This window comes from Gymnogyps californianus, chromosome 16, assembly GCF_018139145.2.
Source record: "Gymnogyps californianus isolate 813 chromosome 16, ASM1813914v2, whole genome shotgun sequence".
In the NCBI taxonomy this organism is placed as follows: domain Eukaryota; kingdom Metazoa; phylum Chordata; class Aves; order Accipitriformes; family Cathartidae; genus Gymnogyps; species Gymnogyps californianus.
This window is the reverse complement of record NC_059486.1, coordinates 11,373,365-11,396,034: the sequence shown is the minus strand read 5'-3', so window position 1 is coordinate 11,396,034 and position 22,670 is coordinate 11,373,365. Positions and strand designations below refer to the sequence as shown.

The 22,670-nt window shown below is 39.8% G+C and overlaps 1 protein-coding gene across 1 annotated transcript in view; it reads left to right on the top strand.

Moving 5' to 3' along the window:
- Nucleotides 1-22,670, top strand: part of TMEM132C (transmembrane protein 132C) — a 190,295-nt gene that overhangs the window by 155,423 nt on the left and 12,202 nt on the right. Inside the window, exons 5-7 of the mRNA XM_050906943.1 lie at nucleotides 4,656-4,799; nucleotides 20,695-20,900; nucleotides 21,382-21,655. Of these exons, the coding sequence (XP_050762900.1) occupies nucleotides 4,656-4,799; nucleotides 20,695-20,900; nucleotides 21,382-21,655 (624 nt within the window). The remainder of the gene's footprint in view (nucleotides 1-4,655; nucleotides 4,800-20,694; nucleotides 20,901-21,381; nucleotides 21,656-22,670) is intronic.

Below are 22,670 nucleotides of genomic sequence, written 5' to 3'. Positions count from 1 at the left end.
TAAAAATAAAACATAAAAATCACCACCTATACCAGCTATTGTATTTCCTGTTCTGATGTGAGAACAATTGTTTTCTTAATGTTGCTTGACATATCCTTAAAGATTCAACTACTATTTCTACTTATCAGTGGATCGTTACAGGAGGTGGCAGAATGCAAGGGAAACGGGTTGGGGTGCTGAATCGGAGCCCCCTTGTCTGTGGTGCATGTTCAGAGTGCTCAGTATTGCAGAGCAGACAGACGGACAGAGTTCTATTTAAGCTCCTTTTATTTTTGTGAGTTTTAGTTCAGCTTTTGAGGAGTCTTGGACCATGGATCCTTTCATACATTATTTAGAGTTTTCTGCCTAACAGCTTGTGTATGGGTGCAGACAATGGGGCAGTTCTCTGTTACATTAAAGCCTTTGGCTTTATTGCAGCAATATAAAGGAAACACAGAGGAGGCAGAAGTTGTGCCATAAGGCTATTCCATATACAAGGATATAGGACACACATTTTTCTATTTTGGTTCCAAACAAAAAGACAATAGAATCAAGACTTGGTTCTTTGGTCTTTTTTTTTTTTTTTTAAATGTCACAGTTGAGTAGCATAGGGCACTTACTTACAGACTGAGGAAGGGAAGTGGCAGATTTGAAAATTGCTTTTAACATAGTGTGTAATATATTAATTGCTTATACTTCAGTATTTCTTAATCTGTGTAATACCAATGAGTTATGACTGCTTTCAGTGGAGATGAAATACGAAGGTTTCCATCTCTGCTCAAAGCTGTAGCTAGGTGGCTACCAATTGCTTCCCAGTGCTGAGGATCTCTAATGATTGTAATGGTACTAGCTATGAAGCCACTAGATAATATCTACAATATGTTTCCATCTCCTTTGTGCACATCATGAATTTGAAATTCTTGAAGTTCATATTGGGCTAAAGAGAAGGGAAGTAAAATTTCAGTAGCCCTTTATCATGACAAATGATGCCTTTTACAGTTTTGGGGGCAGATGCATCTCTGAAGTAATTAATCAAAATAAATTCATTCGGATGCACGCTACTTCCTTTAATGAAGCCATTAGCAAAGGGCAGAAGATTGGGGTTTCTAATTGCTGCTAATGTGCCAGTAGCCAAATTTTCTGTCTTCTCTCCAGAAAGGTCTTGGGAAATTTGAAAAGGTTTTTTAACCTTTGTAATAATGGTTTTATATCAAAGCCACTTAGAATTCAGATACACCAATAATGACCTATTGGAAAAAGAGAAACAGAAGTGACAGATTATTACTTAGCAATTGGTACATCAGCTCTGCCCTATGTAGTGCAGAAAGCAGGAATATCAGTCACATTTGCCTGTCAGGCTTTTCCATTTTAAAGGTATAGATCATTTTCTTTTGTCCAGTGAAGAAGGATCATGTTATTTGGGATGGGTGAAGCAGAATAGTGTTGTTTTGAATACAAGATATATAGGTTATTGTGTTATCATTCAATTTTGAAAAAATGGAGACTACTAAGGTACAGGGGTGGAGGGAACCACAAGAGGTCATCTGCTGCCTTTCTTCTTCTACATGACTCAAAGAACCTATGTTATTTCTGAATGATGTATAACCTGTTCTTCAAAGATCTCTTAGACTAGAGCATCTCTTAGGCTTGTGCATCTTCTTCTCCCCAGACAACCTATTCCATAAATTCTCTATCATTATTTTTATAATAAAGATTGCCTTAATGTCAGACAAATCTTCCTTGTTACAGTTTAAGCCCATTACCTCAGGCCCTGTCCATGAACATGGAAAATAGTTTATTCTTCCTCATTTTTTGAAGACTTTTATGTATATGGAGACAGTAATCATCTTTCCCCATAATCTTTTCTAGGCCAAACAATCCCAATTCTTTCAGTCATTCCTCATGGATCTTATTTTCTAGTCTTTGATTTATTCTCCTCCTTCTTTTTTATTTCTTTTCACTTGAGAAAGTTTTTCTTGGCAGTATAGTTCTCAAAATCAGACATAGTCCTTTAGCTGAGGCCTTGCTAGTGCTGAGCAGGAGTACTTCACGTCTTACAGGTGATAGTCCTCTTTATACAATTTACTGCGGGAGGGTTCTTTGATTGGTTTGGTTTTGTTTTTTAACCACAGCAGCATGCAATTGCTGACTTATGTTCAGTTTGTGATCTAATATAGTCCCCAAATGCTTTTCTGAGAGCAGCTTTTCCCGTTGAATGTTTTCTGTCCTGTATTTATAGGATTAGTTGTTCCTACAGAAAAGCAGCAACTTGCATTTAACTTTATTGCATCCTGTTTTTTTAAACCCTGTCTCCAATACTGGATTTTAATCCTGTGCTCTAGTGTTCTCATGGTGCTGTGGTGTCAGCTGAGAGCTTAGCTGCAGCCATGGCTGGTGGTGCAGCAAACGTGATTTAGCATGATACTACTGGCAGTCTCGCCATCACCCAGGGTAATGCCGGAGCGGACTAAGCAGCTGGTCTTTTCCTGGTGATATGGAGGGCTGGGAAATCAGGAGCACAGGATCCTCATGCGGGTCAGAGTGCCTTGTGGTCTTGTCTGCTGGGCTTCCCACTTCTCTTCTCTCCTATTTTTCTTAATATTTGACTTCATGTTGAGGCCACTGATTAGTCAGCGCTGCAGGCATGACCAAAGCTGAGCCAGGGGGAGTTCTAGTGACTCCCAGGCAGTTTGTTGCAAGTTAAACCTGGATGATGAATTTACTCTGCTGCTTGTGGCACAAGTTTCACCTTACTGCATAATCAGGTCTTTGTTTTTACCTTCTTGGCAGTGGTGCAGGGCTTGTTTCTTTTTTTTGTGTGTATATGATTTTCTGATTTGTCTTGAACTTCATAAATTACCATTAAATGCAAATATGGGTAAATCCCCAAGCCACAGAGTATGTTTTATATCTGAAACTTGTTTCTATTTATGGGATTTCTCTTCCTCTGAACCTGTCCCTTTAAATTAGATTTCTCTATCAGCAATACATACCAGTGGCTAAGGAAAAACTGGATGTGAGTAGAATCATTTCAAAGCAGAGCTGAGATAGCCTGAAAAGATATCCTGTCATTTCCACAAGCTCTCTTGCTGCTCCTTTGCCCTGGAGTCCTTAGTTTGCAGTGTTTAACACTCAGAGTCACAAAAAATAAGGCTTTAAGGGATCGAGGCGAAAGATTAATTTCAAAGGACATACAGCACTTGCAGTAGCCAAATACACAGCAGAAAATATGTTGAACTTGCTTTTTGGTGAACCTATGTGTGTTATTCAATGCTTGTTGCTTTGGAAGTCTGCGGACAGAAGAGTAGTTGGGTTTGTTACTGAGTTGCTTTCACAAATGTTGAGATCTACTCCTTTGCATCTGTTTCTGGACTTATCAAAATGCCAGTACATGGAAATAAATACTTTCGGAACAAAATTTTCAAGTTTGGATGACAGAAGTTAAGCTCCAAAAGCCATGCATTTCACTACAGGGCTCTGTTGCTCAAAAATGCCGGGTACCTGGCAAAATTGGTATGGGGAACGGCTGGGGGTGGTCTCTACCTTTGAAAGTCAGGAGTTCCTGAGAATGGCCTTAGACTTTCCAATAATGTTATTTATAAATCTGGCTCTGATTTACTGTGTTGGGTAGCTTTGTTTTCATATATGCCATAGGAATTGTTTAGGGTTCTTACTTTTCTAGAACAGTCAACATTCCTTTTTTAACAGTTTTTTTTAAGTTTGATGGGATTTCTATTGAAAGCTGTAGGAGAACCTGAGAAATAACAAGTTGCAAGATGAAGAGAAAATCTGACCTAGATTTCAAACTCACTAAACTTGAACTGAAAACAGTATCAACAGTATCAGTGCCCCATTTTGCTGCTGTTGACATCAGTGGCTGCAGCCCTCATGACTTTGGTGCTGAGGATTTTGCTGAATATTTTATTCACTTTATAGAATTGGGAGTTGAAAAGTTGGAGAAAACTTCAAAGTTCTTCCTGCATGGGAGCCTTGGGAATACAGTGATGCTGAAACAGTTCAGGAGTTAGAAGAGTTAGCTTAATTGATGGTGCATTGAAAGGCTTTTATATGCCACGACCCAAGTTCAAACTTCAAATTTCCTTGTTATTTTCCCTGCAGTTAATAACATCACTAGCTCCTTCTGGATTCCTTACATTGCTTCATTGGCCATATCAAAGGAAATTAAATAATCTTGAAACAGTTCCAGATACAAAGTTCACAGAGAGGCCCCGTCTTTGCAATGGGCTTATGTTCAAAGAGCAATATTTTTACTTTCGAGGCTCCTGTATCCTGTCCCAAACATTGCCAATCAAATCCCTTTTAGTAAAAACTCTGAAGTCATGTTTTGGAAGGTAAGTATTGGGAAAAGCCCCACATACTTAAAAAGTGGAAGCTACCTGTGATGTATTCCTGCCTGGACTGAATTTAGCTGCAGTCATGTTGCTCGCTATTTAACAGTGTGCAATGCAGCTGACTGTTTATTTAGCAGATAAAATGTAATTGGGGTTTTACTACATTTTACCAAGTTGCACCTATTTGAAGATGAGATTAGATCATTAGCCACTGAGAACTAATGCATCTTTCTTGAGTATAAGTCCAGGTGAAGAGCTGATGCTTGCCTTCTGGAAATCTTTTTAGCTGTCTCTGAACAGCGCTGTGCTTTGTTTTTTGTACAGGACACAGAAATTCTGAACACCGCAATTCTCACGGGAAAAACAGTGGCAGTGCCTATCAAAGTGGTCTCCATTGAAGAGAACAGTGCTGTGACAGACATCTCTGAATCAGTTGAGTGCAAATCCTCTGATGAAGATGTCATTAAAGTAAGTACATGCCATGTATTGGCTTCTGAATTTTCATGTCTTTTTATACAAAAAAGGATAATAGTCTGGGAACAACCACTAAATCAACTTCTGCAAATTAATTGTACTACTGTTTCAAAAGCATAAGGAGAGGGATTTTTAAGAAAAGAGAGAGTTAGGTGCAACAGTACAGTCACCATGCTGAGTTTCAGTAGAATTTCAGTGTTTAATTTTTATTTGTGTCCTAATTTTAAAATGTCTTGGTAATGTCACCTCAAGTCCCCTGTGCACGGAGTTCATTCACTGCAAAACCAGCTCTGCTGTTAGTACTGCCTCTGCAGATGTTTCTTATCACCTTTCCAGCTGTGAGTATCACCTCCACAGCTGCATAGGTGGAATGGACTGGATGAGAAATCCCCAGCAACTGGAACGCAAAGTCATCCTGGTCGGCTTCACATTCTGCTGAGAGCTGTTTTGAATTAACAACTTGATTCTGCACAGAAGTGGCTAGAAAGCATTCACATGACCGGTCCATCAGTTTAGCACTAGCAGCTTCATGTCGCACAGTAACAAACACCAGTGGGGTAGTATTGTCTTAAGGCAACACAGCTATTTCTGCTGTGAATATGTAGTCAAAGCCCTGAAGGAAATTCACCGTTGTGCAGGGAGTCAGTACAAAGACAATGCTCTGCATGAATCCTGTTGCACTTTTCACACAGGACTTTCACGGTGCATGGTCTTTGAGCAAGGGTGATTTTACCCTTGGTCTGTAAGCTCTTGTGAATAGGGATTTTATTGTATTATGTGGTTTTACAGCATATAGCACAGTGGGCTTTGTGATGACACTCTTTACGTCTTTAATACGCTATCAGCTCTCTTGGATGTATAGTATACAAACAGTAATGTCACAGCATTATGTATTACAGTCAGTTCAGTTTGTAGCTTCATGGAAAGCAATAAAACTCCTGTGAACTTGCAGGATCTAACAGTTTGCTGCACTATTGTAGAATTTATGTAGAATCATTTATTATGCCAGTAACCAAGTAGGTGGGAAAAATAGTCATACTTTGAACTAATGAAGCCATTATAGAAGACTTTTACAGAAAGCTTTCTGCTTTCAGTGGATCCTTCAGAGCCAAACAAATCTCTTCAGTTTACTGGAGCTTGAAGTGCTCCCATATATCAGATACTTTACAGAGTTTTTAATCTCAAAGAATTCCTGTTAACCTTTTTCCTAAGGTAGCCACCTAACTACAAAGTAAAAGCTGAAATTTAGTTTAGGTATCATCCTGATTGTAACCTTATTGGAAACCACATTCCTGAGTAAGTAAAAATACAAGATCATATTCACAAATTAAAAAAATAAATTCAGAGGACTACTGTGATCATCCAGATTAGCCATCTTGCTCAAACAGTTTACAAAATTTCACCAAATAATTCCAGCCCCATGGGGATTTCTTCTTTCCAACAGTGAAAATGACCAGTGTTAAATTCTTCCATTTGGAGGAAGACTCAGTCAGGGAAAAAAATATATATCTGATGGGCATTTGTTATACATTACCAGATGATGCATAGAACATGACAGCACAGTGATTTCCCAAATAAAAATCCCTCTGCAAAAATGACTCCTGGGTTTTATAGCTTTGGAGTATATTGATCAAGGAGAAATGAAATTCCCAAATCTTACAAAAAAAGAGAGTGTTCTTGCAGTAATTGCAGTACAGCCTGGACTACTGCAGTTCTCCAACAATTTGTTTGGAAAGAATGTTTTCTTGAAGCACTATATCCTTTGATTAGCACTTGGGAGCCTGCTGTGCTCTTCTCTTATTTTCTGCAGAAATAATTTATCTCCACTAAAAGGGTTTCTTAAAATGGAGCCTGTTTGCACTATCAGAACATTTTTAAGTGGCTTCTAGAAGCCTCCCTGTCTAGCCACTCTGAAGTTGAAGTAAAACAAATAACTGGAGGCTAACACACAGTGTTCATTGGAATCGACTGGAGAAATTTTTCAAGTGTAATTTCTTTCTCTTCAGAAATGTGTTGAAATTGCTCAGATGAATAGAGAAACTATCTTCTGTGTATTTAGAAATATATGCAGAATCTCTAGAGGAATGCATCTGTGACATGAGTGCTAACTGCTATAAAACATACAGCTAGTTAAAAAATAGAGTTCAGTGAAATGCTTTGAACAAAAAGGTTTTATCATCTCATCATAAAGGACAAAGGGCTTTTTTTTCCATCTAGAATGTTCCAGTTTCTAGGAAATTTCTTTACATGGGGAAATGAAGTTTGGAGTTCAAGTCAAATTGACGTGTTCGTATTGGTTCTGATTTAAAAAATCACTCAGAAAGCTTCAAATGGAGCACAAAGGCCTTTCATCCTTAGTGCTCCATGACTTCAAACTTAATTCATTTTGAAATTCCCCATCCAGCTTTTATGTTAAATTCTTTGGATATATCATCTTCCTCTGTAAAATACTGTTTTAGAGACCTTGTTGGGAGTAACATTTCTGTTTAAAAAAAAAAAAGTCCAGTCATCATAAATTATATCTGTTGGGAAAAGATCATGGTATCTGCAACAAAGAATGTGTGCATGTGTTTACAGTTCATGTTCCCGAGCATCCCAGTCATAGCAGCACCAAAACATGTTTACAGGTATGAAAGCCTGTGGATTAATTTAAACCACAAACTAAGAAAAAAAAGGAGTTATTGATGAGAGCTATTTAATACTTAGACGTATTATCGTCTAGCGATTCACACAGATATTTTTGTTTGATTTCAATTGTGTGGAACTTCTGATAACTTTGGATTCAGGCAAACATAACAGAGTTAGGCTGGAAGTTGAAGATGATGGATGCCTATTAGCACTTGGCTTGTAATATTTAGGCACCAAATAAATAAGTGTCCATTTGTATGGTTCATGTGAAGAGCCTAAAGGTAATGTTTCTGCCCAGCAATCTGAATGGCCATCAGATAAAAGCTTATTTATATTAATTTTTACAGTGCCTTCAGTTTGGCTGCAATTACATTATTCTCAGTAACAGAGCCCAGTGGAAATCTAAACCTAAGATATATCTGCTAATAACAGGTAGTAGTTTCCCTAGTGATAAGCATGGCCTCGAGGCGGCTCAGTGCACAGTTTGTGTCCTGTCTTAATCTGCTGACTACTACTCCTGTTACTTTTTTATTGTCTCATAGTTTCAACTCTTTACTTCCAAATTTACAGTTGATTTCATGAACTTTAAAAGTCTTTGAATGCTCTAGACCTTCACACAGTGGTCCAACCTTTTAAAAGTGGACAAAAAATTTATTATGGCACTAAAAATGAAGCAACAGCCAAATTTTACTTTGCTAAGCTGGAATTTACCAATAGGATCCATATATCTGGATCCATTAATAGTAATTGCAGTTGCATGCGTAGGCTCCTTTTCATCTCCTGGAAGTTCAAGTGGAACCTGGCTGCTTTTGCTGGTGGTTTTGTGCAGTTTGCTCAAGAGCAAATACTGCTCCAGGTTCCCAGGTCACCTGGCTGCTAGAACCGATGTGGTTTCATGCTGTGAAGAAGAGCATAGTTTCAGGACACTTGCAATACCTTGTGATGTTTCCAGGTTGAAAACTCTTGATAATGCTTATGAACTTGAGGATGGTTTTTTCCATGAAAATAACCTGAGTTCAAAAATCTTCAGTGCTACATGTATTTCAGAAGCTACTGTAAACATTTTGGGTTTGTATTTCGTCATTCTTGGACTAGCTTTTATCCTGTTGCTACATGAGGTATTGCTACATGAGGTATTGTATTGTATTGCTGTATACACGGTATTGTGTTCTTACTGTATTGCTGTTATTTATAATTGGTAAATTAAAAGCTGGATACTAATCTCAGTGTATTAGCCTTGAACCATACTCTAAAGACTTTATTTACTAGTTTCTTTTCATTTTTAAATGGCATTAATAGCTTTGAGAGGTATTCAGATCAAAACATGGATTCAGATAATATTAGTCCACACATGCAGCTGCTGGGGTTCTCACTGGAAGCAGAAACACGGATCTTACCTTTAAGATGTCCCTCAGTAGTTGTTAATGAACAGTGGGCTCTTGGTTTCATTGGGACTGAGGAGTAGAGGATGACATTAACCGCAGGTAAAGGCCACTGCAAGAATGTTAGGAATTTCTGTTAGGAGCTAAAATCCAGGACAGAGTGTCACAGCTGTCCCTCTCTTATCCCGGTAACTTGAAACAAAATCCCAGATCAAAGCAACAGTGAACTGTTGGAGGCTGAAAATCTGGCTAGGGGGTTTTATGGTTGAACTCTAGCTTAATAGCTAGAAAAGACTGGAACTACTGCTGGTATCAACACTTTCAAAGCAATGGTGATGGGACTTACAGACACCTGTCAAGGTTACAGATCTTGTTTAAAGGCCCAATCCAGTAATCGTTTACACACATGAGTAACTTTACTGTGAGTACTGCTGACATCAGGGAACATACTTATATGAAATAGTCATTTAGGATTCATAAATGTTTCAGAGATTTTGCCATTTGTGGTGGAAACAGTTTATGAAATGAAATTAATTCTTACTAAATAGGCACAAGCTCATGTTGAAATGTCTGCTGTCCGTTAGTGAATCTATTCAGATTAAAAGTCAGTCTGGATGCTATGTAACACATGATGCAGGAACGTCTCAGTTTGCCAATAAGGAATCTGACATATGGACATATTCATAAGAGATAAATAAATAGTTGTCTACTAATTGTAGTAATTTATTTTTAAAATTGTATATCTGGAACCATATCACAATACCCTATATACCAAGGAAAAGTCATCAGCACTTCATGGTTTAGATGATACTTTGCTGTTGTCTTAATATACCCGATCTTACACAAATAGCTATGCTTCAACCTCTTCAGTTGTTTATTTAACTACAAAGAAATTTCACTGCTCTTCCTTGCTTTCCAGTATTTGCAAAACTTGAAATGTGTTTTAAAACTAAATAGAGAAGCACTGTTTTCACTTTGATAGGCAGAGGAACCACTAGTTAGCAGCATCCATAGGTATTTTTATTAAAAGCTGAGTTATGCATTTTTCTGCCAGTAGGTTGAATGCAGTTCCAAGCTGAGTGGCTGAGCTACAGGCAGCTATTAAAGAATCAAACTCTTAAGCCTCAGTCCTGTGCTCATTAAAGTGCTGCACTCATTAAAGCGATCAGGAAAGCTCACCCTGAAATTTAATGGTATGGGGCCAGTCCCTCAGGCTCCTTAATGTTTCATCATAGTCCCATGGCTATTCCAGAAAAAAAAGTCTTAACAAAAAGAAGATCTATGGATGCCCTTTCATCATAGTGTTTAGGCACCAAATAGAAAGATACTTATTCTGACTCGAATCAGTGGCTATATACTGGGGCAACATGATCCCTTGCTCTCTGACTGTAGGGGCTGGATGCTAGACTTTGTAATTCAAAAGCAGACTTCCACCACTAAGGGAAATCATCCTGCCCTTTATTTGTATTAGCCCTACCTAGAAAAGTGTGGTTATCCACGCATAAGCAAGGCTGATATTCTGTCAGTGAGAGCAGAGGTCCCCACACTCTGTAAATATATTGACCTGAGTGGAGATCAGCTTCTCCCCACAGCTGATGGACTGATGGGGGATAATGTCCTGCTGCAGCACCAGTTTCTGCTGCCTGATCTACTTAACTGTAAGGGCTCAGCTGGTCCCTGGATCTCTTTGACCTTTCCAGACATGCAACCAAGAGAGAGCAAAACAGGCACACAGGGAATGGTGAGATGGGGATGGGTGATGACAGAAACATTGGCGTGATGGAAGGGTGTGAAGTGTTATGTTGAAGAAAGTGCTAGTACCAAAATACATTGCTCTGTCAAAATCTGTATGAAGATGTATGGGAATCAGGGTGTGACTGTCCTTACCTGGTACACTGCAGTGCTAAAGGATATGGAAATGCTTGAGATATTGTTAAGGAAGAGCCTAAGTATCTGGTGTGTTGTTCTCCACAGGGCTAATTCAAGATCTGGTCCTTTTCCTATTGAAATTAAAGTTTTACACCATGAGCATTACAGAACTGATGTCGTAGAGAATCAGTGCTTCTGGTCCTAAACATAGCTTGGAGATAATTGTACTTGGTTCAGTGAAACATTATGAGAGATATTGCCAAAATATAAAAATGAGGTATCTCGTAAGTATCTGCCAGAGGAAAGCTAAGTCTGCTCAAAACAAAGCTTCCCATGGCATCTAAGGTTTCTTCCTGTCCTTTCTTACCAGCAGCATCTGGAGGCAGATAATGATGTGGTGGGTTGTGATGAAGTGTGATGCAGATGGTGATTTCAAGGGGAAGCAGAGTTTCAGAAGATGTCATCCCATTAGAAACCCTGGCACGTCACAGGCACGTTACATTTTCCCTCACACCTTTCAACTCCTGCTGCATACGGCAGGGTAAGCATCCAAACTTGCACTGCATTCCTGCACCTTAGCATACACATATCTTCTTCGTATGGGGCTTTATTGCAAAGCCTTCAAGACTCAGAGGATTTAGGGCTTCACATTATGTTTTTAGTGCAGGTTATAGGAGAAAATAAAAACAAGGGGCTGACTAGAAAGAACTAGTTGTTCCTACCAGCTATTTTGATCGAGGAAGAGCACTAATATCCAATAAAAAGCTCCTACAGTGAATATAATGCAATTGATTTATTGCTCATTTTTTACTTATGTCAAATAAAACTCTATTTGGACTTTGTTAGCTAGGTGCAACTGTTCTAGAGCTGAGCATGCTGAATAACGAGTAGGTGGATAAACTCCTGATTAAAACAAGTCTCATTCCTAACTCAACCCTGTAAAACAAAGGGAGAAATGAAAAGTCACACTAGATGGTGTTTCCAGGAATCCAGTGTGGTCTAATAATAGACAGGCCATATTCTGTGCAGTCAGTTTAATGTATTGTTCTCTTCTGCGGTTCTATGGCAGTCCTGCAAGATTCAGTGAAAGCGTGGAAGGGTCAATCTAAACCACAGCAGCTACTGCCAGTCCTCCTCCACTGTAATGTGCAGGCAGCCACTCATGGAGGGTTGATGCTTCTTTCAGATACTTCAGCCCACACAGTCAAAATTGTAGCAGTACTCTCATTTTAAAAAATAAAGTAGTTGTATAATTTTCTGGATGGAATGTAGCAAAGTTGGACTACTCCTTGTAAGGTACCTGTGTGTTCATTCTCAGGCTTGCAAGTCTTCCCTTGGTTAGCTCCAGAATCAGGAGCTGAAAGCTCAGTCCGTGTGACACAGCACTGAGAGCCAACACCGCTACGCTGCTTGTGGGTCCTGAGCTAGGGTCTGTGCACAGGCCTGTAGGGACACACCAGCAGGCTCAGAACAAGCATGGGATCTCTGTCACATCCACTGCATGGTGCAGATACCCCCAAGGGCCACCACAAATGACCTTCCTGAAGTTTATGTTCAGTAGCTGATGAACTGCAAATACAGTTCCTACTCACCACACCCTAATATGGCCTTGAAAGCCCTCAAAAGCAGAAGCGGTATCTCTTTGTGAGTCCAAACCCAGCAGCCTATTTCTCTGATGGCTCCTCTTTCCTCTTCTGATACTATGCATTCTTGTGATTTGTGTGAAACTGAAAAGCTTTAAAAACAGGAAAGACAGTCACAGCATGGGAATTCCTTTGGTTTGCTGTTCTGAAGCCCTGTGACTTTGTAGGCTTTTCTTCTGGTAAATCTAATATGTTATGTTATATTCTGAACAGAATTGCAAATGGAAAGTCCACCTCCTTGCCCTTCTCCATACTTTTCATAGTCCTGTGATTTACTGGGATCAATATACATCAGTAGAGCAGAAAAACTTCAGAGGAGCTTTAGAAAAATGAAGCTTTACCACACACTTCTGTCAGATGCAAATACAGCATATAGGCCAGCAATACATGGAGCTTTCACAGAAGATGTTATGTCATTAATGTATACCGTTACTACCCAAGCAGTCAGCCTCTGTGGAAATTGAAACTCAAAATTGACATGGTCTGAGGTACTTAAATTCAGCAATAAAAGTTGTAAATACCTTGCCATCACATAATATGCAAAAATTTCAAGGGCAGCTGAAGAAACTTTTAAACCGTATCCTGGCAGACTTCTTTCCCTGTCATCTCATGCCTTCACGCAGCTCACCACCTGTGTTAGTGATATCAGTATGGAGAACCTATACATCCCAAATGAAAAATCAAAGCAGAGCGGCAATACCAGTGCCTCAAATTCCACAGAATGTGCTTCAAAATCAACTTCAAAGCTGCAAGATGAAGACCAGGAAAGTAAATGGGAGAAATAACATTAGTCTTGTGACAGCTATAGATATGGTGGGAAGATATGCAGTTTTCTCCAGACCTTTTTGAGTAATACAGTGAGAAGAAACGATGGTTCGCTTCTCCTTTCCTTTTCTGCCAATAGCAGTAATTTACACATTGTGAATTTGTATATTGTAGATACATATTAAGTTAGAAAATGACAAGGATTGTGATGTTCTCAAACGTACAACTACTGTCCAAAGTGTTTAGATGGAATTAAAAGTCCTTGCATTCACCCTGTGATCCTGCTTTGCCAAGCAAGATATTTGGGGCCATGCTGCATATATAGTCTGGCATATCCCTAGTGAGTAGGAGCCAAACTCTCTGTTCGGCCCCATGTTCAGAAATTACTTGACTCGAGAGCACACATAACAAGACAGATTTTGTTCTATGTGATAATGCTAGCTGCAGAGAGCTCCCGTGGCTCGGCGCAGCTACAGTTCAGCTTCAAAATCTGGTCATTTGGGAGCAAATAGATGCCCTCCAGTCTCAGCTGGCATTTTGTGCCCCTTTTACTCTCTCAGTTCTGTCGTAGTGAATGATATTCAGTTAGTTAAATGTACTGCTTCTGCTCTACAAAGCTGCCAGCAAAATCTTTGTAATGAGATTAGATAATGTACAGCCTTTTCCCGAAGAAATGCTCTCTAGCTTTGGGGGTTTTCTACTTAGTTTTGCTAATCTGGCTGCTGATACTGAAAATGCAGACCCTTCTCAGCAGAGAGAGTCCAAATTGCTTCTCAACTATGGGCCTGATTTTACAGAGTTCTCCTCTTCTTCAGCGCTCAGGGCTCAATCCCCGTGTTATTAGTGCGGGTTGCTGGGAACTTTGCCTGAGGACTGATCGCAGGGATTGAAACCACATTTGGAATGTGGCAGCTGTTTACAAGCGCAAAGCAACACCAACGCACAAGCCGTGTTATCCATTGAAAACTGCAGACAGTTAGTTTTAAGAGAGGCAGAATGAGGCTTAAATCGGTTATTAAAGTGTAATACCTGCCCTGCTCCCTCATCACTGTTTCCAGAATGGGAGTAATTATTCCTCAGCTATTTCAAGAAACAAATTTGTTCTTTTTCTTTTGGTGGGTTGTAGGTAAAAACAACTCTCAGGGTTATTCTTGCACGTAATGTGAAAAATCAAGCCTTTCATTTAGTAAGATGACAGTCTTATCAGTGTTAAGTCTGCATTACTGTATCTACCTTTACGCTCACCCTGTGAGAGGAGCTTTTGGCTTCACTTGCCGAGTCACAGCTCCGGCTGTAGTCAGTGGGAACGAGGGGTGGCTCTGGGAAGTCAAGTCACCCTAGCAATTAGCAACTCCTATAATGGATGCTTCCATTTTAAAGGCTGCTCTAACAGTGTCACAAAGCTGTAAATATCATTCCAGAGATCATGGAAGAGCTCAGGCCTGAAGCTTTAACTCTTATAAGACTTAAACAGTTTAACATGAAAAAATGAATAGTATGGGCCTTGAGACAGCTTCCATTTTCCAGTAGTAGGTTATTGATTAGTCAGGATTATGCAGCCAGGCATTGAAATCCTTCTTATGAAGCAGTTGCCATCACCTAGTGTTCGTGTAGCATAGGATTTCCTTTATGTATAAAACCATAGTGTTTAATTGGAATCAAGGCTAGAGAGCTATATAGAGTCTCTCTCAAAACTTCTAGAATTTAATAGAGGATAATTCCCTTTCTATAGAGGACGTTGTTAAAAAAAATCTTAGAAGAAATTCTATAGCAAGGACATGAATATTACAAAATTCTAAAGGATTGTCCAAAAAGCTTGTGGAATGATTCTCACTGTCAAATATTTTCTATGTATTATGTAAGTGTCAGTATATTCAGTGGATAAGTCATTCTGGTGCTCTGTATTCCTTAATGGAATGAATGACTTCGTTCACAAAGCTTAACCTCCGTGAGCTTCAGTTGCCCTTCTGGTATGTAAGAGTGATGATACTGAGCTGAAATGCTAGGAGTGTCGTATATTTGAAAAGTGCTGAACATCACTATTCTTTACTAATTATCTTGTAAATTTTTTCATTGAAATTGAGATTCCTTTAAGAGATACTGGAAAAATATTTTTCCTCGTAGAAGTGCTTTCATAAATATTTAAACATTTATGTAACCTTTGAATATTTTAGCAACTTTTACATTAGTATAACAGAAATGGGTAAATACAAGATTCTGAATCTGATGAATACAAGCAGGACATCTACTATTATCTTATCTCCTTATTTCTGTTCAGTCTTAAAGTTCTGAGACTTCTTACACCTCAGGGTGTTTAATTAAGGGCAAACCACACAGACTTCTACCTAGAAAATGGACTGATGCCTCACAAATTTTCAGTGTTCATAAGCTTGACAGGATTGCCATATTAAAAACTTCTCTTTTTGTCCTTCGGAACTGTCCTTCAGAGACTGGGCTGATATCTCCAGAGGTGAAAAACCACTAGGAGAATAAACAAGCTTAGACTAGACTAGACTCCCAGTCAGTACCACTCATTTATTTTTAGGTCTTATAGTTGTCATTCTTTCCACTCCTGTGTACAACAGCTACAAAACAGAACAGACTGTGTTCTGAGTTCACCATCTTTTGAAAGACAGTCTTAGCTTATATTTGACATGAAATTTGTCTTTTGTAAACTATCTGCCTCCACCAGTAATTGAATGAAGATTTCTCAGGAATCTGTAGTGGAATTTAACCCAGCAAAAGCGATATTCTTACAGAAGTGTCAACAGCCCCTTTATGGCTGCAGAGTCCCAGGCAGTACGTTGTCATATCCTTTGTGGTGACCTCAAGCAGCTCATGCTCCCTTCTTGCAATTCTGCACTACAGAGGTCATGGTGGGATCAAGACCTTCATCTGAAAGGAGTAAGTAAAGGAAAACCCAGAGGTTCTGCATTTGACTGGTAACGGTACTAGGAATCTCCTTAATATTCACTGCAGCTAATCTGTTCATTACCAGATGGAAAGGTACATTCACTCCCCAGATCACAAAGTCACATAGTGCCATAGGTAGTGGTTCAGGAGTGACTCTCTCTTGATTTCCTGGCAGTAGTTTTCTCTGTCAGCTCAATAAAATGTGATTTGTTGCAGAGAGAATCTATCCAAGTCATTTGGAAGGCAATGGCCTTTGTTACAAAAGGGGCACAAAAATATAATGCCAGAAAAAAGAAAGACAAAGAAGAAACCTCTAGGGAATTGTGCTTAGCCCTGTCTTTTGCTGTCTAGCTTCTTTATTTTAGTTTTAATCTGGAGAGAGAAGTTAGAAAAATAGAAAAAAGGGGGAAAGTAGCTGAATGCAGCTTAATAATGAAAGAAACTGCTGAAATAGCATCAGAAAGCTCTTTAAAATGCAAAACTTCTTGCTGATCTGCTATGCAGAATAGAAAAAAAACAATCCCTTAAAGGTGGTGGCTAAGCAGGCTTTCCCTTCATCATCTCTCACTTCTTCTGATGCCAAAGATAAAAAGCGCTTTCAGAGGGAAGATGTTTTCATAATAAAAGCATAAATACTCCAGGAGATGAGAGACAGATCACTGTTCACAGAGTCTCCAGCTTCTATTAGAAACTTCCTTAGACTACTGTGGGCAGGATTCACAGATGAGAGCCGGTCATTGTACTGTTCAGTGACCTTCCAGAAGCATTGCAAAACCCTGGAGGAAAACGGAGAGATACTTTTATCTTTCAAAAATGCTTAAACAAATATACCTTTTTAATTAAAAAGAATTTGAGTTCTAATATGATCCAGTTTAATTTATTACTCTTTTTAATCTCCCTTCTATCCTTCCTCCATGATTCTGTGCGACGGTGTTTTAGGTTGTCCCTACCAGTCCTGTATTTCCATCTCTTTTAACCCCATATGAGAACAGATCAAAATAGTTTTGCCAAGTCTGCATTGAATAACTCCAAAACCAAGTTGACTGTGATGTTATTTCCATCTGAGTTAAGCTGAGCTAAGGGGGTCTGTTGTTGCACGACATAACCCCTACCCCTTTTTTGTGAGGGGCGTCTGCTTAGCAAATCAGACCTTACATGTGGCTTGCTAATGTTGTAAATTGTAGCAGAATCAGTACATCTGGATTTGTTCTCTGAGGCTGAGAAATCCTTTTTATTTATTTTTTAAGTGACACTGTGTGAGACAAGGGCAAGGGAGGCAAATCCACTTGCTTTCGTTCTGCTAGGCTGCTATAGCTAAGCTTAGCTGAGATGTGTTGCCTACAGAAGCTGTGGACTATGGAATAGCTTTAATTGAACGTTTCTTGAGAAGGAATGTCCTTAATCCTGTACATATGGAACACACATTGTGAATTAGACACTGAGATACTTTCTCCCTTTCATCCCCTGTTGTGGCACTAGTTGGGAAGTCTGTTGCTTTTCTTTGTCAAAAGCAATCAGTGTTGCTTCAAGAATGGATACCTGAAAGCACAATAGTTAAAATGCATACAGTAATACAATACAATATAAGCTTTGCTCCTCCTGTACTCTCTGTGTACTACCTCTTTATCAGAAATACAGGAACAGAAGAAAGAGCACGTGTAAGGACATTAGCAATGCTTGTACTTGGTGAAAAGAGTAATGTTTTTCTCAATGCAACTCATAAAGACCTGCCACTATTGCTGATGCATGTCCAGTAATAAATATTAACCTGTAGCAATTTTAAAGGCTGTATGGTAGCTACAGCAGCCACCTCCTTAGGATGCTGTATATATTTGTTTAGCCATTTGTTTGTTGCATACCCATGAAGGCATATAGCAGCTTTACAAATACAGCTGGAGATTGGATCTCAGCCCAGAACCATTTAGGAATTGCAGTTTTGCTACTATTGTTATTGTGTTTTTTCCCTGAGAGTCACATTTGTTCTGTTATTGACAACATTGGGCTTTAGATAATATTAAATCATACATCTAGACCAGACCTGGTCAGTCTGAAGCTGAGTATGTTATCAGAAATCTTTTATCAGCATGTGCATGTGGTTTACTATGTGCATAAATAAGCAACTAGTACAACTAACTCAGAGAGTTCATTCATTTGTCTTTGGGATGAACTCCATAGAAATGAATGGGATGGAACCAATTTCAGGATGGCAATGGCTACTGCTCCAAGCAGAATTAAATTAGATCTTATTGACAAGCCTCCCAAAAGCTTCTGCTCAAAGGAAGATAGGGCTAAGGAAAGAAGAGCCATATCTGAAGCTGCTTTGTCAAATGTTCCAGACATAGGGTCTTCTCCCCCAGCCACACTCACTACTTCCCATTTGGCTCTAGAAGTTGTTCTGTGCTCCAAGTGCAGTGCAGTTCTCTGATTGTTGCTGACCAAGGCTCCCTGGGTTGTGTTGTTTACACCAGTGGGGGAAAATGGACAGAAAGAGTTGAACTGACTTTCCTGAGGCTACAGAGGAAGACAGAAATTAGAGTCTGTGTCAGCCAGGACTTCCTTGTACATAGGTAACATTCATATGTGGTATATTATTTAGATGTGAATGCCTTTTAACTTCAGCCATCTAAGAATTAGGTACCTGGTCTAAGATACTTCACAAGGTCTCCATCTCTGGTGGAGAGACACGGGCAGCTACAGGGAGAGGGGTAGTAATACTGCCAAGCATCGAGAGAGGAAAGTCACCCGCTGGCCATTCCTGTTTCCATGCAGCTGAGACAGCAGCGAGACCACAAGCTTGTGTTAGATATCAGCAGCTCAAATGCAGGAGCTGAATGCCCCCAGTATGTCCTAGCGGCTGTATACTGCTCTGGGCAGAAATGCCTCCGTGATCAGGAAGTCAAGGCTGTAACTCCTGACATGTAACCCTTGCTTGCCTGTGCAGTTAGAGTTGTTTTCATGAGAAACATTTTCATGATGTTTCCTCTCCCAGGGTGAAGCTGATGCAGTGGCACCATAGAAAGAGCGAGCAGCACATCTAGGAAAGAATTCTGAATTACTGCATTGTATTATATATTATATTATGCACCTCTGCTGCATAGTACTTTTAGAGTAGATCAAATAGTCATTCTGAAACAGCCTAATGTGAACTAAACTCCTTTCTGTATTGCCATTCAAGTTAATACATGTAAAAATAGGGCATGCCATTCATAGTGATAAAATGAAGAAATTTCTGCCATCTTCAGGCTTTTAAACCTGTCTTAGATGGTCTGAGGGAGAAACTTAAACAGACAGATGGGTCAGGTATTGTAGTATGTAGTACTGTTTTCACTCAACAGAGCCCAGTTACAGCATAACCCTCTTAGGGAATGAGTCATAGAAATGTTTGTATTATGTTCTCTGAAGTTTCCTTTTGCAATCTCACCATCAAATATTTTACCAGAATGTGAGCAATGCCTAAGCCTAACAAAGGATACAAACGGGATGTGTATGTCAAACTGGGAACAGTTCAGCTCCCAGATCAGTGGTCACAGAGGACATCCATCTGTTTGATTAGCCTGGGGACATAAGCATTTCCAGCTGATAATCTTCATTTGGATAAAATGATATTGGGAATGGGAGCGGGGATAAAAGGGAGCAGATGATAATATAAGTATATGTTCAGGTGGGGAGACACATTGCCACCACTAACGATACTCGTTATGGGTGATGAAATAGAATTCTAATGGGATGGGAGCAAGAGCAGGAGTTGAAGAGATCTGCTGGGTTTACTGTTAATTTCTGCAGACATACCAGCTCATTTAGTAATGTAACAGCTCCCATTGCTAGCCACTTAAGGTAAGATTAATGTGCCACAGGATTTCCCCCGACATTTATAACACCTTTAGGAATAGATATGACAATGACTTTATCACGTGGAGTCACTTCATACTATCTGCATCCCTCTTAATGATTTATATATTCAGGAGTGATTTTATCACTAGTACTCAGTAACGTAATAAATGAGAAAACTCAGTGGTCTGTAAATTACAACATTGATTAGAGAAGTGATTACTGATATAACTCTTACATGACTAAGATAATACTTGCTTATATTTCAGGACAGCATTTACATGCTAATGATAAATCTACTGCAGTGATTAGAAATACTTTACAGCTTTAATCAAAACATAAACATTTATAAACAGATAATGTTTATTGTGGAGGAAATGAGTAGACTTCTGTAACTCTTCAGTGGATGAAATCCATTCCAGAGCCAGCTTTGTCTTGACAACTAAGCAGCATCACCCCCTGATGAAGGTACTCATCAGGGTAGAGCCTTGATTTGCTGCTTGCCTCTATTGAGACCTGTTTTGGTTTGTTGGGTTCCTCTTGACCAAGCCGTGAAGGAGCCTTGCTCATTATAAATTCCACAGCACTGTGATCGGCTAGTGGCTCACTGCGTACCAAACAGAAAATCAACCACTAGCTTCATAAGTAATATCCAGTCTTTAGGCATCTCCAGCATAATTGTGCTTCCTGAGCCAATGAGGGGTTTTGTGTTCAGCTGCTCTCATTGTACAAGGCCATCATTAACATGCATAAAGAGAAGGGAGCCTTTTTTGTTTGTTTTTGTTTTTGAGATGCGAGGGTTTGAGCTTGTTTTGTCGCAGTGATTACCTTTTCTTCTTTCTCTCTCTCTTCCCCCCTTAGGTTTCTGACAGATGTGACTATGTTTTTGTCAATGGCAAAGAAATGAAAGGCAAGGTGAATGCGCTTGTGAACTTCACGTATCAGTATCTGAGTGCTCCTCTGCAAATCACAGTATGGGTTCCACGCCTGCCTCTTCAGATCGACATTTCGGACACAGAACTGAGCCAAATAAAAGGCTGGCGAGTCCCAGTTGTTTCCAACAAAAGGTGGGTTTGAGTTGCTAAATTTCTTGGGTGTTTTTTTAAAATGAATGGAGTTGATTTTAACTCTCAGCAAGAGCAGCTGCAGCACCTGCACCCAAAATGCAGCATCTTTCCCTGAGGAACAGCAGTACTGGAATCCCCAGCTTTGCACTGGACATGTGCAGATATAATAAAGCTTTTAAAATTTGTGGGAGTTTTGCTTCTGTGCCCGTGTCTGTCCTGTGCAGCAGATACAGTGTGGTGCTCTGGTAAGGTCCACTTATAGAGTTGTTGTTGTTCAGACATACCAGCTTAGATGAAAAAGTGGTATAGTCCATTTGTATGGTCCTTCATCGTGCTAGGTAGCCATGAATCAGCAATGGTCCAAAAAAACCAGAAGGGAGGGCTGTTGTTTAAGGGGGTACTCTCCATTAGCACTCTAATGTTAGTTTTCACTAATGTTCTTGAAAACATTTCTTTATGCTTCATTTTCTTATGAAAAAAGACCCACCAGAGACAGTGATGATGAGGATGAAGATGAGCGGAAAGGAAGAGGATGCACTCTGCAGTACCAGCATGCCATGGTGCGAGTCCTCACACAATTTGTAGCTGAGGATTCTAGCCCTTGGGGTCAGCTGAGCTACCTGCTGGGCTCAGACTGGCAGTTTGACATTACAGACCTAGTGATGGATTTTATGAAACTGGAGGATCCTCACATTGCCAAGCTGCAGGAAGGCAGGATTTTGATTGGACGGGAAGTAGGAATGACAACGATGCAGGTACTGTGCTCTAGACTGCCACATTCTGCCATTCCCATAGAGAACCTGTGTGTGGGCACAAATCCAGTATAGTGTTCTGCTATCTCAAAACAGGATAATTTCCCATTACGTTCCTGTGACCTTCTAGAGTGTCACACACAGCATTAACCCAACGACAGTGATCCAAGCTAGAGGTGGTCTGAGGCATGCAGCATGGCCAGGAGCTGGAAGCCATAGAGCCTTCAGAGATGTTTAGGAGAGGCAGCATTTCCAGGCTCAGTGAGAAGTCAGAGCTCTTGCCCTACATGGATGCAGGTTACCACCAGTCAGCTGATGGGCACCGTTTTGACTTTTTGAGACAGAGATCTTTAGATTATGCCAGTTTCTTTTGATTTATTTAAACATTAATTCAGGAAAAAAAAATACAACCCGGTTACTAACCCTGAAAAGAACAAGTGGCCAACACCATATCCCAGTTCTGCCCCAGCTGAATCCTTACTAAAGCCAATGTATGAAGAGTGAATATAGCTAATCTAGGCTGTAGATAGGAGATGAGGAAGGTGGAGAAGACAGTATGTGCATGAACTAGCTATCCTTAGTTCCCTAAAGATAGCAGTATGGCCCTTGGTTTCGTTAAAGGGAAGGATATCCCACTACCTTGATGTTCCATCAGAAACAGAAAAGATAGAGAAATGAGAATTTCCAGGCAAAGAAGTGAAGGACAAATCCTAGATGTTGCTGACCTCCCTTTGAAATGGTTGGGAAGTAAGTCTGATGAGCTTATCCATACTGGGACACAGAATAACAGGGAAAGAAAGTTTTAAATCAACTCTTCTAGTGAAATGATGCAAATAACACAACTGAGATAGTATAGCTCTCAGTATTGGATGCAGTGTTCTCAGCCATAACCTCTCTACTGAATGTTTTTCCAACCCTGCTAATGAAATCAGACTGCCTTTTCAGTGTGCTCTGCCATTTCATTTCTATGCATAAAGCTTTGGAGACAAGAAGGGATGATGACCTTAATAAAGGTTAT